General features: G+C 42.2%; 1 protein-coding gene across 1 annotated transcript in view; it reads right to left on the bottom strand.

Annotated features, from left to right (window-relative positions):
• MAOB (monoamine oxidase B) overlaps nucleotides 1-15,961 on the bottom strand; it is a 68,756-nt gene extending 52,795 nt beyond the window's left edge. The window contains exon 1 of the mRNA XM_032795770.2: nucleotides 15,825-15,961. Within this exon, the coding sequence (XP_032651661.1) occupies nucleotides 15,825-15,870 (46 nt within the window). The 5' untranslated portion in view covers nucleotides 15,871-15,961. The remainder of the gene's footprint in view (nucleotides 1-15,824) is intronic.
• Between the last annotated feature and the right edge of the window lie 1,336 nt (nucleotides 15,962-17,297).

The raw sequence follows: 17,297 nt of genomic DNA, 5'->3' as shown, positions 1-17,297 counted from the left end.
CCAACCATAACTTCTAGACATTAAAACGTCTTTACAAGTGACCCAGCTAAATCTCCTATGATTCCACTGAGCCATGTGCAGAATTCCCACACAAACGCTTCAAATCTTGGGCAACATGATCTGTGACCATTAAAGTACAAAAATGTGGACAATTTATTTAAAAGAATCCTAAATGTCCACGGTTTAAATCACAAAGGTCTAAATCTTTTAGTCCTTACACAGGTAATAATCCCATTGACCTCAGTGCTATTTAGCTTTTTATTGGTTTTGCACAAGAGTCTACACTACATGAAAACCCACTTTACGCCACAGGAAGCACAATACACTGTATGAGCAGTTTAGCAGCATGGCTAGATCATTATCAGCACACACTGCACATCCTCACTGCCCATACACTGACAATACAGATAGCTTAACTGTGTGCTTGTGAGTGCACCAGGATACATTCTGTGCAAAGTAAAACTGAAGGAAGTTTTTCATACAATGTCAACAGTTCTGGGGTTAACTACACCTCTGCCCCTTCCATGGTCTGCTCAAAGGTGCCCCTTTAGGGCTCAGGCCTCCAGACATCACCTCTCTATGGGCAGGTACCTGCATTCCTTTCCCTCTATACCAGAATTTTAAGGTTGCAGTCCCTGTGCAATTCACTGTGCGTATCCCACTGAGATCTGACCTGAGTCCAGTGCCTGCAGTTCTGCTCCCACCTCCAACACCCAGGGGTTATGACAGGGTTACCAGTGACCAGCCAGCTTTTACAAAGCACAAAACATATATTTCAGACAAAAACATTACAATAACATAATAATAAGTCTACACAAATGCTAAGCCTATCAGGTGTCACCCATCTTCTACAGGGAGCTCCTGGCAAGTTTCCAAAGTCCTTCAACCCGCTCCAGCAAGATTTTACCTTTTGGTTAAAGTTTCATGTCAGTTTATGGATCAAATGAAGACCCATCTTGGGTACGGTGACCAGATGTCTTGATTTTATAGGGACAGTCCTGATATTTGGGGCTTTTTCTTATATAGTTACCAATTACCTCTACCCCCTGTTCCGATTTTTCACACTTGCTATCTGGTCACCCTAATCTTGGAGTCAGTTGGGACTGACACTTTATACACTTGGGGCCTTTGTTCCCCATGCTCTTAAAACAGGTAAAACCAGTCAATGCCCCTTTCCCCTTGGGGTAAAACTTCAAAGGCTGGGTAGCTGCATAATCAGCAATGGGACTTTAATCACCCCCTATTTATTCCAGATTTCACAGGAAACCCACCTGGTGAGCCAGGAAAACAAAGACATGGAGAATGCTTACTGATACAAGACTCTGCGATTACTGCATGTGCCCCTAGTGTCTGCACATCTCAAAATAATAGTCTTTGAAGTTTCCATGCTTCCAATGTCTCACATCCGTCACGCCCACTTTTAAGTTCTGTAACGCTATTGAGTAACGGTTTTGTAGGCAACATGGAATTTTGCCATTAAAATCAAAGTTCAGTGAGTTCAGTACAGTAACTACTATAAAACTATGATGAAATACTAGAACAAATGTATTCTTACAACTCAGGGAACCGGCAGATAGGACAATACCACTATCTTATCTTTAAGTAATAGAAATATTAAACTACAGCTATCAGCTTTACTACAACAGAACCAAACCATGACAATGGGAATTTGACCAATACCACCCAGCTTAATTAAACTCTGGTAGTTTTATAAGAAGAAACATTGACCTTATGATGAAACCACTTGCAAATCCTAAGCCAGATATGATGAACATAGTTATAGCTTTGAGACTAATGTAAAAACTTTGTAAATATTATCTCTACCTCTGTTTGCCAGGGCTGCATGCTGTCTGGTTGGGGAAGGTTACCAAGCTCCTTCCAGGAACTAAAATCAGTGGGGGAGAGGGGTAATTACTGCAGATCATAGGAGAGGTAGTCAACTCCAAAGAAATACCAGCCCCTGGGATGAATTGCATATGCTACTTCAGACTGGTTCAAGAGACACTGGGATCAAAGAAAGATTTTTGGTATAAAGTGTCAGCTTAAACTCACCAAGAGGCCCTCATTTTCATCCAACTGACATTCCCCTCTGACCAAAGGGGAGAGGAAGCAAACCTTGCTGAAGGACATAAAAGACTGAATTTACTTGCATTTCTATGCAGAAGAGGGGGGACTTCTGGTAAGCTTAGCATGTGATTAGACCTTTTATTGTTTTATCATATGTTTTTCTGCATAATGCTTTTATCCTAAAATAAATATACGGTGCCCCGTGTCAGGATATTTGGTCTCTGGTAAACCACTGTCTTAACCTTTGAGAGAATGATAACTGCAAGTGCTGAGCTAGCTCAGATCTGTTGGGATGATCATAGTGAATAAAAGGGAGACTGCAAATCCCCCATCTGGAAGTAGAGTCATGGGACTTTGCCTTTAGAGAGATGATGATGGCTGGACGCTTGAGACCTAAGGGAGTGTCATGGAATGAGGGAGAGGTGGAGTTACCCTGAAGATATGACAAGTCCATCATTAGCTCGTGCTGAAATTATGCAAACACATCCTTAGCTATTCATGTAATAAACTCCTGAATAGTTTATTGTACCATAAAAGTATTGGCAGTTTATTTCTGCTGAGACATCATTGCAGCATGAACCTGCAGTGCTCAGTTTTTCTTTTCTGTATGTGCACAACAAACAAGCCACCTCAGCTTCTGGCCACAATTCCACTCTTTGGACTGCATCTTATCCACTTACCAGCTGTATCTTGGGGACTATCAAACTAACAAGATCTGTTTTGGCAATCCTAGCAAGGGTGTTTGTACAGCACCTAGCAAAATGGAGCCCTTACCTTGACTAGGAACTCTAGACTTTACTACAATCCAGATATAAAATAAATAAAATAAATAAATATGACACTCGGTGTCTGCAGCTGTCATAACAACATGCATTACAACTGCACACAAAGAGAACACATCATAGAGAACCACAGTGCTTAAGTGTCTGGGAGTTAAGAGTGGGGTCAATAGAATTTTTGTTGCTAACCAGAAATTAAAGAGAGATTGGTGTTCCCAGAGGCACAGAACTGGATCTGTTGGTGACCTCTTGACTTCTGCGGTTTTGATAAAAACTAAGAGAAGAGAAAAAGAGAAAACAGGGAAGAGAAAAAGTTGAAAGGGAGACAGGACAATGTTGGAACTCATTTGTGCCCAAGATGGTAAAGTAAATTGCCTTTACATGTACCTCACTGGAAACAGCATTCAGATTAGTTACTACAGTATTTACCTATGACTATTTCTGAGACCCCTAAAAAAATCCCAAAACATTCAGCATAGTGTCAGCTCTAATACAATTAGAATTTCTAAAGACTGCAAATATGCAAGATGTTTGTGCACAGACATGCCATAATAAAGGCAGTTTTACTGAGAATCCAAACTTGGTGACCACTTGATCAAATGGAGACCTTTAATACCAAAGCCCAGAATTACAGCTGAATCAGAGAGTCTGGAAAATCTACTGAAATAAAATTAGTGTTGAAATTTGTGTCTTAAATAAACAACAAGGTGAACTCTGAGACAAAGCTGAGACAGTCTTTCCTCTGCCTACCTCTACTTTCTAATAAAACTCAGCTCTAGAATTTGGAACGCATCTTGCTTACCTTTGCTCTTTTATAGTCTGAAGGCTGACTGATAACTTTCCCAATATGTGGGTTTTAGCTTTTCCCAGTTTTGCAACACATGCTCAGCGTATGTGTACACACACATTTTTTGTACATAGTAGCCTACTGCAGAGCAGAGACCCAGTTAAAAGTGTTATTTAAAATAGTGTAGGTCACTAGAAAGATGCAGACTATTATGCTTCTACACCAGGGTTGGCAACCTTTTAGAAGTGGTGTCCCAAGTCTTCATTTATTCACTGTAATTTAAGGTTTCACGTTCCGGTAATACATTTTAACATTTTTAGAAAGTCTCTCTCTATAAGTCTATATTATATAACTAAACTATTGTTGTATGTAAAGTAAATAAGGTTTTTAAAATGTTTAAGAAGCTTCATTTAAAATCAAATTAAAATGCAGATCTCATCAGTTTAGTGTGATCCTTGCCCTTGCTTTTCCTTTCTGAGTTGTCCAATGTCTGGCATGTATTTGGATACTTTAAGCTGCACACAGGCTTCTGGGTGATCAGTTGTTAACCGGCTCCAAGAGAGACAAAGGACAGATTTCATGTGTGAAAATACCTGTTCACACAGGGATGTGGATCCAAATACTGAAGCATTGCAAACACAATTTTCTTCAAACAGTTAAATTTCTCTAGCAGCGACATCCAGCAGGTCAGAATAGAGGCCCCATGATCTCTCTCGGTAGCGTCAAGTGCACTCCGCAGATTTCCAGACTTTGATGCCCACAATTCTGAGCTTTTTAACTGAATGAGCTGCATTTCAAAATCTTCAACACCCATCTACTCAAATACAGACAAATCCAAGTCGCTTTCATTGAACTTTTCAGGTTTAATTAGAAAAGAAAACATTGGGCCAAATCGCTGGAAGTCTTGAAATCTGTTAGAAAATTCTGATTCCAGTTCTTGCATCTACATTCCAATCTCATCGACCCTGACAGCGCAACGTGTCGATAGCTCTTTTATGTGTTGGAAGTAGCAGAGAGTAGAAGTTCAAATATCCCGAGAAAGAACTGCTAGTTTTACAACAAATGCCTTCCAGGCTTCATAACGATCCAGAACCATTTGCCCTGCACCCTGGAGACAGAGGTTGAGTTTGTTTAGGTGAGCAGTGATGTCAGTTAGAAACATGAGCTTACACAGTCATTTGACATCATCCAGTTCGAGGTAGTTTTGTCCTTTTTCCAACAAAAAGGCCTTGATTCCATCAAAACAGTTTACAAAGCGCACCAAAACCTTGCCACGACTTAGCCACTGAATGTTGCTATGAAGTGGGATGTCATTATAAGCACTGTCTATCTCTTCTAGCAGTGCTTGAAACTGTCTGTGAGTCAAAGCAGATCAAGCAACAAGGAAATTCACAATTCGCACCACTGTATTCATCACATTATTAAGCTCTGAATTAGAAATTTTAGCACACAGGTTTTCTTGATGGATGATACAGTGAAATTTGTCTGTCAGGTGGCCAGTTTGATCTTCAAGTAACTTTATAAATCCCTTCTGTTTTCCGACCATGGCAGGAGCACCTTCTGATGTCACACAAAATATTTTTCTGATGTCAACTCCTCGTTCTTCAAAATGGTTTACAAAACTTTCCACTATATTGTCCCCCTTTGTTGTGCCATGCAGGGGTTTTAGGCAACAAAGTTCCTCTTGGATTTCACCGGAAGCACAATATCTTGCAACAACTGCCAAACGTGGAACGTTATTTATATCCACGCTTTCATCAACTGCAATGCTAAACACTGCTGTGTCTTTTAATACAGTCGTCTGCTTTTTGTTAATGTTTTCTGCCATTTCACTTATGCATCCCTCAACTGTTCTGGCAGACAGGTAGTTCTTTTATTCTAGATATGGTCGCATCTTTATCTGGCAAATCATTGAACAAAATCTCTGAACTGCTGAGAAAAACTTCTTTTATATATTCCCCATCTGTAAACAGCTTTCCATTTTTTGAAATGCACTGTGCAATCTTGTAAGTTCCTTGTGAAGCTTGATTTTTACTTACACTTAAGCATTTAAAAACATTGCTTTGCTTCTCATATCCTGCTACTGCCTTCTTGATCAATTCAGTCTTGTCTGCTTCATCAAGAAAGGTTTTCTCGTGCTTTGTTTCATAATGTCATTGAACACTTGATGTGCGGAAAACAATATTTTCACAACAGAAAGCACACACAGCACGGTCCTTCTTTTGAATATATCCAAATGTGTCTGTCCAAGAAGGCTGAAATGAACGGACATCTAACTTTGCTTTCTTAGGAGCTGACATTTTGTCAAATGTCCCTCTCAACTCAGTGGGGGGAAATATGGTGACAGAGGGCACGCACAAGGTCAAACGCAGTACGCTGTTCCACGTGGCCTGATATAAGCAGCAAACCAGCACTTAAAAATATCCGAGTGGCCTGGAACAAATTTTAAGGTGGGGGTGCTGAACTGTACCCCCTCTTACCCCTATCTGCACCCCTCACTGCCCCAGGCTGGGGCCAGTGGGCCACAGCTGGGGACGGCTGCAGAGTGCGGGGCTGAGGCCAGAAGAAGAGCCCCGAGCTGGCAGCCAGTACCCCAGGTCAGCACCGGGCTGAGCGGGGCCGGCAGCCGGGACCCCAGCTGGCAGGGGGCCAGTGGCCGGAACCCCAAACCAGCAGCGAGCTGAGCGGGATTGGCGGCTGGTATCCCAGGCTGGCAGCGAGTTGAGCGGGACTGACAGCCGGGTCCCAACTGGCAAGAGGCTGGCAGCTGGAACCCCAGACCAGCAGCAGAACCCCTGGGACCAGTGGTCGGCAGCCAGGACCCCAGGCCGGCAGCAGAGTGCCACTGAAAATCAGCTTGCATGCCGCCTTTCGCACACATGCCATAGGTTGCTGACTCCTGTTCTACACTGTGGGTGAAATCCTCTTCCATTGAAGCAAATGGCAAAGCTCCCATTGACTTCAATATGGCAAGGATTTCACCCTGTGTCTTTAATATTATACTAAAGTACCGTGTTGCAAGCTATTTAGCTGTGTACGGAAAATGTCCTTTCAGAAAATATTAAAACTAAACTCCATCTAGTGATCAGTGTCCTTATAACCTCGGGAATAAATATTACTGGTTAGTTCTTGGCTTGATTTGAATGAGACTGTTGTCCAAGGGGTAACAAGTTGAGTATGTGGTATAAAATACACATGTACACTGATACTAACTTTGTAGTGGTAAGTAGATATTGTGATGAAGAAAAAGAAAAAATTGGATAGAAAGACCACATGGCCCACCAGAGCTCTTATTGAACCCACATGACCTCTGTTCAATGTGGATAAAATTCAGTTACTCCCATTGAAATCAATGAGAGTTAGGCACCTAACCTGCTTAGGTGTTTTGAAAACTCTCACTAGGCATCTACATCTTTAGGCACCCAAAAAACTCTGAAAATCTGGCCCATGGTGACCAGAAACAATCCATCCATATTTCCTTTGTTTAATAAATCAGTTAGTTTTAAATGCAAAATTTATTGTGATAAACTTTTCTCAATAATCCAACACATTTAAGCTAGCTTTATTTAACTACCATAATAGAAAACAATTTTAAAATGCTGTTTTTCTCCATTTTTAGTTGAATGCCAATTTCCATCCAAATGCAGCTTGACAAAAATCCAAAGTAATTAAAAATAAAATCTAATAAATAAGAAATTCAACAGTCACCATTTTCTAACTTAGTAAGAAATGTAAAAATTCAGACTGTGAATAAAATGTATATTGGACAATATAATTCCTTAAATAAATGTATATAGATATAATGTAACTTCTTGGTAAGCAAAAAGAAGTGCCAAATATAGTGTAAAGGCTAAACTGAGTTGCAAATTAAACATGTTTTAATGATTATACCAACTAAAGAGAATGAACCTTTCTTTAGGAACATTATTAAAAAGTACAGATGCAAAACAACATTAAAATCAAACTGTTTATATCAATGTTTCCTGCTTGCTTATTTAAATCACAATTAAAATTATTGACTGGCTTTGATTTAAATCAATCCATCCTGCTCTGTTAGCAAATCTGCATCAGAGTAGTAATGTTGACTTGGCTAGTCAAGCAAACGTAAAATGCAGAAAGGTGCTTTAAACCTGAGAAATGATTTAAATCACTCCATCCTGCTCTGTTAGCAAATCTGGATCAGAGTAGTAATGTTGACTTGGCTAGTCAAGCTTACGTAAAATGCAGAAAGGTGTTTTAACCTGAGAAATGCAAGGTCTTTCTGCCATGCAGTAGCATAAAAACACAGAAAATTTAAAATTATGTCATTTAATCTATCCCACTGTCAGTGAAGGATTATTCCACATAGTGCTTCATCCGCTATTTCATAAAATGATAGACACCACTGATGAGTTGTCTATTCTTAATAAAATGTTCTATTATCTGATCCTTGAAAGTGAAGTGAGACTGACTAAAAGCTTTTAGCCTAAACAGATTGATGATGTGAAGCCTCCTTGTATAATTCACGTGTAATCTCTCTACCTTTATGCACTTTTGCAGTCCATAACATTGGCATCAGTCATTACAAACAAAAGATGTGGATTCTTCCAGTATGTGTATCCAAAAGAGTCATCAGTGAATTCTTCATACAAAAAGTAGGTCTTCTACCTTATTCTTTTTAAAAAAATAAAAAATAAAGTGCCAATCACCAAGGCATGTACATGCCAAATATATCAAAAGTGAAGTAATTTCTATTTTCTATGTGCAGAGTCAATGAACATTGTTTGTCTAATAATGTCATATATTCTGAATGTTTTCTCATGATGATGATGATAATATAAAAGCTTTTCCTGCTGATGCATCTAGCTGGGCCTCCAGACATTACATCTTTTGCAATTATAGTGGAAAGCTTTTTCAAAATCCACTAACAGGCCCACATATTTTCCTATTTGACATGTGAATGATTACCAAGTCATCCTGATACAACATAATAGTCCTGTTTCCTGTCAGGTTTATTGCTGGTTACTACATCTTATTTGTGAATATACAAGGAACATTGAGAGGCCAAATGTCGGGTTCCAGATATTTAATCTCATTTCACTTTGTAGGGAAAATGAAGGTAACTGAGGACAAAAAGAAGAACCTTTGATGAAAGAGAGCAGTGGGAATGTGGATGTAGGGAGGATCATTAAATCTAATGATGCTAGAAATTCCCTGGATCAATGGGTATAAGAGCAAACATAATTGGCATTCTGAAGGACTAATTGGCATTCTGAAGGACTACACTCACAGGGACTGCTTCACCCATTTAGGTTGTTTCATCCACCCTAATGTTTTTAAACAGTGAAATATCTGGCATAAATATCTTATAATTTATACTTTGGTGATATTTACATTAATACTGCTCTCAAAGATATTTAATGATGACAAAAAATGTCATCGTCCCGCCTCCCACCCCCCACTAAGTGAGATATCAGGAAAGTCTAAATTACTTTCCAGGACAAAAGAGGTAAATAAGCCTAGATCATCTATAGTCCTGCTGCAACATACACCAGTTTATCCTTGAACAGTGACAGGTTGTCCTCTACTGAAGTCTTCTGAGAAATGGGATGATCATCATCATATATTACCTCTAGTACATCTGATGTGCTTTCATAAAGTACATTTTTATTGGATCACACATATAGTGAGAGCTATAGCAAGTACGCAATGACTTCAAGCATCATATAAACAGTAAGCAAGTCTTAGGAGAAAGAGGAGGATAGTTTCATGGTACCATCATGCTCTAAATATCTAGAATTATTTTATAGATCCAAAATTTTGGTTAGATTTTTTTTCTTCCAGTAGTTTTTGGTTTAAACAAAGTGGACATGTCAGGTTTCTCATGCTGAGAAAGAAAAGATGCCTCTGCCATGATGTTAGCTTAAAGATTTATAATCTCTTTTAACCCAGCCTCTTTTAAAGCCAAGAAACCACCTAAATTTCATTCTTAAAGCAATCTGAACAGCGAGAAATAGCAAAGGAAGGTTGTTCTGAAAACACAACTGGGAAATTTAGAGAAACTGTTACACTCTGAAGAGATAAAAAAACATGCAAAGTAGTTATTGCCACTGGTATCACATAAATTAAGGCTCTCAGCAGGTATGATGGGAGCCCCATTGCTTTTCTCATAGTTGTCTCCATCTTTCCGTCTAGGAGTCTCTTCAGGAGCAAACAGCTGAGTCTAAAGTAAGAGACAAATCTATCCCCAAGACAGTTTAAGCTTTCTTACACCTCCTGTGCGAAATTTTTGTTTCATATCAAACGGCATTATATAATGTACTGCCTGGTGCTTTCACAAATACATTTTTAATTCAGGAGAGTTTCTTCCTGAATAGAGCCCATTTCTTTAGTCACTCCACGCATAGAAACTCCAGTGACTTCAGCAGAAGTTCTACCCTCAGAATAGAATCTGACCCTTAAAAACTGCAAGATGAACAGCCATAGCATTTTGAATGTTACCTCTTCCCACAGGCAGAGAGCTAATACCTCCTGTTTCTCTGCTTCCTTAGTTGGCTTAATAATCGCATTAAGAGATGACCTGAAATCTTCAAACAAGCCACAACAATAGGTTCTTTAGCCTCTAAGGGTATGACCACACTCCAGCTGGGAATGAGCCTCCCAGCTAGATAAGCAGACTCAAGCTAGTTTCGCCCAAACTAACACACTAAAAACAGCAGTGTGGATGCTGTGACACAGGTGGTGACTCAGGCTAACCACCCAAACTCAGACCTAAGGTGTCAGGCAGGCTTGGACTTGGGCGGCTAGCCCAAGCCACCATCTATGCCACCACATCCGTGCTATTCTTTGTAATGTGGTAGCTCAGGCAGAGCTAGTGCACGTCCGTGTACCCTGGCTGGGAGGCTTGCTTCCCACTGCACTATAGTTATACCTGAAGGATATGGAAAAGAGCAGATTTTCATTACTGAGGGTATGGCTACACTGGAGAGTTGCAGCGCTGGTGATGGGGTTACAGCACTGCAACTTACTCTGTGTCCACACTTGCAAGGCACAGCCAGGGCTGCAACTTCCTGGCTGCAGCGCTGGCTGTACACCTGGTCTGCTTGGGGTATAACGGTTGCAGCGCTGGTGATGCAGAGCTGCTCGTCAAGTGTGGCCACCAAAAGCGCTTTTATTGGCCTCCAGGGCATTAAGAGGTATCCCAGAATTCCTGTCCACAACAAACCGGAAGAATGGCTGAACTACGAGCTCCCCGGAGCTACTTATCTAAAAAACAAACACAGCTGCTCTTTGCTCCAGCGAGCGAGAGAGCGGAGGCAGGGGAATTGCTTTGGAATGTTCACAGCTGTTTGCTTGGGGGGCGGTCCGTGCTGAGCAGCTGCTTATGTGGTCTGAAGGCTATTTAGGAGTGCATAATTTGCATTTAGTGAGTAAGAGAGAGGTGGGGGAAGGGTGAAAACTTTTAAAATGATTGAAGGTAGGTGCTGTGTATCTTCCAGTCCTTAGAACTTGCAAGGCAGGGAGCTGAGAACAGTGTCAGCTCCAAAAATCCACACTCTCTCTGTCTCCCCCACCTTCCCTGTCACACTCCACCCCACCCCCTGCTTTTGAAAAGCACGTTGCAGCCACTTGAACGCTGGGATAGCTGCCCACAATGCACCACTCCCAACAGAGCTGCAAATGTGGCCACACTGCAGCGCTGGCAGCTGTCAGTGTGGCCACACTGCAGCGCTGTCCCTACACAGCTGTACCTCCCAGCGCTGCACATCTCCAAGTGTAGCCATACCCTGAGTTAGGAGCTGAATCATCCAGCTGTTTAGTTTTATTGTTTGCTTTTTAACAAACTTCTATACTAAAAGAGCCTAAAAATGATTAAACTGGGCGAGTAGCATCTTGGGTTAGAATCTTCTCACCTTACTAAGAGGACACTGAATGTGATGGCTCTGAATTATAAGGAACGGGAAAAGTCGTGGACTAAGATCTAATAGATCCTTTCCATCCCTAAAGGTTGAGAATCTCCTATCTAAATCTGGATGCGAAGAAGCCACGACAAATGGAGCTGCTTGTCAAGGGTGGCTAGAGCATTATGGATAGGCATTCTTTTAAAGCATTTGCATGCATCTAAATAACAAACATCATTGGAAGGAATCTGTTTTGTATGTTTGCTCACATTGATAGTTCAGCACTGCAAATGATGCATTTCCACCTGTATTTTGCCTTCTTTTTTGCTGGTTTCTGTAACTGCTAAATCAAGGATAGTTCAAACTTTTACAGACGATTTCCTGAGCATTTTGCCTCAGTGGGTCTAACGATGCCTGTCTCACCAGAAGACATGAAAAAAAATAAAGAATAAGAGACTTGGCTGCTATTCCTGTAGTGTGAAGGCAATGCCTTTGTGGAGGAATGACCCATCCAATCTGGACTGGGGACAAATCTGGACTCAGTAATGTGACTTGCTTTAAAGTTGATCTGTTCCATTTCCCAATGGAACCAACACAATCACATAGCAACTGGCACTAAATGACTCTCTATTTGGTGTTCTCAACAGGAGCATGGAGACATAACTATTATTTTATCATTCAAAAGTGTGGTAGGTGCTTCTTAAACAAGTATAAATACAAGGTCACTGCCCCCAAGAATTTAAAAAACTAGATACAAAACTCATAGGTGGAGGATGGCTGGTAGGAAATAACTGAAGATAAATGAGTGAGTGGAAGTGTTTAATATCTTGCTTGGTTCCACTTTCTTTGTGGATGTGCATGTGTGTGTTATTTTGCTAACATCTCTTGGAGTGCAGGACTAGCGTTATTAGGCCAAGAGAAGGTAGAGTATTTTGGAGAGGGACTGACTTTATCCTTATAATGACAAAGCAAAGCGGTTCCTTGCAACCCCCGTTATTTATTTCTGTCTGCAGGTAGCAAAGAAGGAAGCCGTTGCTTGAACAGTATAAACCACCTTGTCTCTGCCTGGGTTTTGACCATTCTTTCAGAATTTATTACAGAAGCTGTCCTGGAATTACACACAAATGTTCCCATGGCAACAATGAAAAACAAGGTTATATTAAAAACAACCTATTTATGTGGTGCTGAACTCTCCAACTCCACTCATTAAGCAGAAGGGACCCATAGCACTGATGGTGTCTAAAAACTTGCTACTGAAATCTGTTTCATTTGGAAACTACAGTAAAATGTACTATAACAGCCTTTCAGTGTGAAATAAGGTATCAGTTAAAAATTAGCCAAATTCTCAGAATCATTCTTAGTTTACAAAATACTAGTGGTTTCTTTTTTCTGACAGTTTAAAAAAAATCAGAAAACTGCAGACATATCAAGTATTTGGAACTTTTAATAATTAATAAAAAGTAGTCATCACAAGACTGGCTTTGGACAATTTTGTCAATGAATCTAGTGCCAAGTACCATAAAAAGTAGTCTGTACAAATAGATAACTTTTAAATTAATTGAACACTACTTAGGAAGGCCTCTGAAAGTGACACCACATATGGAAGAAGCCCAAATTTGTAGATTACACCCCTTAAATATGAAGGTTAAAAAATATCCTAAGTGGGTAAGATATAAAAAGCAAGTAGTTGCAATAAAAATGTCATGCAAAAAGTCAGATTTTCTCATTTGCTTTGTAACAAGTGCACAGATTTATTTATTTATTCCTAGTTATGGAATAAGTTCCTGGATGATTTGAGGGCTTAAACCTGTGCTTCACTTTCAACACATGAGCAATCCCATTGATTTTAATGGGACTACTGAGGAGCTTTTCTGGACAAATGCTTAGAATATCTTAAAATAATTTAACCCATTTTCAGGGCTTTCAATTCACATTTTCACTTTCCCTTTCACTCCTCCTACTCCTCCAAACAAGTAAAATCCCAGAAGTTTCAAAATTAGCACTGTCTGACTTGCGCCTCCTCACAGCAATACTGAAATCCGTGGATGAGAGACAAATCCTGCATTCCTTTTGTAGGCAAAACTTCTGTAGACAACATGGGAGTTTTGCATGTGCAACAAATGCATGATTGGGTAGTAAAACAAACAAAGAAGGCAGGAATAGTCTATGTTGTAGCATTTAGTAAAAACTAAGAAGTCAAGCTGTTTGGAGAAAGCACAGCAATTTTATTAATTGCACGAGCACTGGGCTCATGCTGAGTCTGCTCAGGCTTCTGAAGAAAGCTAGTTCACATGGGTCATGCTTGAAGATTTAACATAGGCATTAGTATAGTCACTCCCATACTAGTAACAATGGTAAATACCCTTTCAGCTGTATGTTTCACTCTGCTGCTGTAGGAAAGCTTTACTCACTCATGTTCAGAACTCCTTGCAGGGTACAGCATGGTATTCACTGAGCTGGTCCCTGGCCACCACTGCAGTTACATTTTTGCATGTTCAGGGCTTCCCTTGACAGAGGCATCCCAGAGTGCACAAAAGGTGAGTCCAACATTGCTTGGGGTCTATTACCAACTGTTAAACAAGCTGTACCCCACAGCGGGTCTCTACTAGAAGGTATGAGCACTGGAGGTTGACCAGACAGTCCCATTTGCCAATCCTGAAATGTCTGACTGAGAAAACAAGAGAAGCCTTGAGCCAGCTCTGTATTTCGTAAGAGCTAGTTCATCCATCTCTACTTTCAACTTTGTTTTTCATTAATCCATAAGATCCATGCCAACACCTCTCCAGTCGCCTTCAATCAACATAACAGGAGCATCCATCAGCTGCTTTTAGAACAATACCTAGGTAATGTCTGAAGTAAATTGTATGTAGCACATTAGAGATCCATGAGGAAGCACTACCATGCAGTCCTGGAAGGGGTGGGAAGGTAGAGGGTAGAGTAGTTGGACACCCTCCCTAGACAGCTTGTAGAAATAAGTGCTATGTGGTTTTCAGGGCAGCTCTCAATTCTTTATTGAGTTCTATGGAGTCCTGCCACAGGAGAGTGCTATTTTGATTCAAAATGTAACTAGAACTTGATAACAGTGTTAAGAAACAATTTGATTATAAAATCTGTGGCAAAGCAGACCTCTCAATCCTGCTGGTCTTGCAGCAATTGCAGTGAGAGTGTGCTTGACTAAAAGCTGCATAAATACCAGATTAGCCCTTGTATTAGGCATCACCATCATCTCACTCATGGATGCTCCATTTCCTTTGTAATGCAATATTTACAGAAATTCAGTAACAAAGCAAACCTAGAAGCAATCCCATCCCTTCACCTATGCTCCACCCTCAACAGCAGCCACATTTCAGAGGTAGTGAATCTTTTAATTATACTTCTTTCATGAAGAAACTCAGCATACTCTTTGTTACCTACATGTATTAATTCTTGCAAAAAGTATTATTTACATTAACTTAGCTCTAGTGAGCTAATAAGTGATAAACTGTATAAGTATTCTAGGTTTGCTGATAAGGTGACCAGACAGCAAATGTGAAAAATCGGGACAGGGGGTGGGGCTAATAGGAGCCTATGTAAGAAAAACACCCAAAAATCGGGACTGTCCCTATAAAATCGGGACATCTTATCACCCTATTTGCTGACAGAAAGCACTGCTGCATCAAGTGCCTGTGACAAGAAAACATTTGGTGCTAGATTTCCCCTCTTGGTTTTTTTCCTAGCCAACGTGAATAATAAGCCTTTCCAGTTTCAGAAATGCAATTCCTACACAGCCAGGTTGGTTTCTGTGCAAAGTGCACAATTTAGTCTATCGAAAGAGCTGAGCTATGAAGAAAGCGCTTGTAGCTGGTTTGGCTGCTCAGATGATATGCATATAATGAGCTAAATTCTAGTACATTAGTTTGGGTAACGAGCTCGTGTGTTGGGCCATCAAACAAGGTGCTCTCCTACCAAGCACTGACCCCCACCCCCTTGCACTTGTGGCGCGGAGCTAGGCCAGACGGGGGCGAGCCGTGGCGATGAAGGCAGCGGCTCCTCGAGCTGACAAATGTCAGCTCTGCACAGAGGAGCGGCGGAGGGAGGCAGTGTCCAGCCCCACGCCGCGCAATGACACCGACAGAAGCAGAGTTCCCTGCCCGCTGCCCAGCTCTCCTTGCAGGGCTGACCCCGAGAAAGCAGACTCCCAGCCACAGGCACCTGCCTCCCCCCGGCCAGGGCACGAGTGTCTCCGCCCTCGCCCCGTTCCCAGCCACATCCGCGCGCAAAGGGAGCGGGCTGGGACGCCCCGGGGTGTGCCCGGAGCGGGGCTGCACAGACCTGAGATGCCGGCCCCGACCACGAGCACGTCGCATTTCTGGCTCATGGCGCTGCCTCGGCTCCTGCTGTCGGGCTCGGCGAGGCTGGGGCTCCCGCAGCAGCTGCGCTCGCGTCTCCCTCGCTGCCCGGCCGCGTCTGACAACTGCGCCCCCGGCTCCGCCCGCCAATGGCAGCGCGGGGGGGCGGCGAGACGGGGCTAGGGAGGAGAGAGCGCGACCGGTGTGTCCCGTCTCCGGCTCAGGTTGCAAAGGGCAGGTGGGAGCCGACCCGCTGCTACCCCCCGCCCCCAGCAACCCCTTCTCTAAGGAGTTATGGTCCTATTGGTATCCAAGGGGTGGGTGGGCAAAGCCATCCCACTTCTAAAGGACCTACCCCCAGCCTAAGGGGAGGATCCACATGTCTAGGACGCCAAGCAATTCCGTGGGACAACTAATGAAAAAAAACAGGATCAGGAGTGAGGTCATAGGGCTAAACGAAGGGAACCTGAGGGGACACGGAGCAGAGAACCCCAGAAAACGCCCACTGCTCCTCGAAGGCGTCAAGGGAGCAAGTGGACGCCGCTCAGAGGAACTCTGCCCGGATGCGTGAACGGACAGAGGAGCAGAAATAGGCCCCATAGTAGCAGGAAATCCCATCAGCTAACCTCCTCTCCCTGGTGTTGTAGATGGCTAGTTTGGCCCAGGGCTAAGAGGAGGTTGATAAGGAGACCCTGCGACTTCGTGGGGCCACAGATGGGGAGTGTGTAGCTAAAAAGATGAGGGGAAAAGTGCAACCAAAAATGCACAATATTCAAAAGGAACCAGAACAGGGGCTGCCACCTGGCCCACTCCAAATAAATGTGTGCCAAAGTCTCCTTGCCACAGAAAGGGCAGGTGTTAGGGACAGGGGTGAACTGCGCCAAGTACACACCCGTGCTCATAAAGGAGCCTAAGGAGTTATGGTCAAGCGGCTGAAACGCTGCTGTCCTGTCCCTTGGCTGGGACACCTCACCTGCTGTAGCTGGGATCAGGGATGCCCCTACATCGCTCCCCGCCCCACAGGCGTGTATACCCCCTGAATTGTTCCAACAACCGCCCCTCTCTCCCTCCCCCAGTTTTGTGAATTAGTTACATACAGTGTTACCAATTTAGTGATTGTTTGGAAATTTGAATTGAAATTGAAACATTAATACATTTTATATGCTTTTAAAGTGTGTATGATAAAATACATGTATCTGAAAAAGTATAATAGATTTGAAAAGTAAGAACATAAGACTAGCTTCCTTATACAGCTGTTGTTTTTTATGATAATGTCAGTCCATTCATTTCAGTGATGTTGGCCAACCTAATAATGTCAAATGATAATCTGTAAGCAAAGTCTAAATGAGCTCTCCCTGACAGCTAGTGATGAGCTGGGGCTGGGGAGTGGGGGGAAGGCTTCAGGACCAGATTGTATTTACATTCACACCTCATCTACCTAGGTATCCAGCAAACA

This window comes from Chelonoidis abingdonii, chromosome 1 (genome assembly GCF_003597395.2).
Source record: "Chelonoidis abingdonii isolate Lonesome George chromosome 1, CheloAbing_2.0, whole genome shotgun sequence".
Lineage (NCBI taxonomy): Eukaryota > Metazoa > Chordata > Testudines > Testudinidae > Chelonoidis > Chelonoidis abingdonii.
This window is presented reverse-complemented; position numbering and strand designations above follow the sequence as displayed.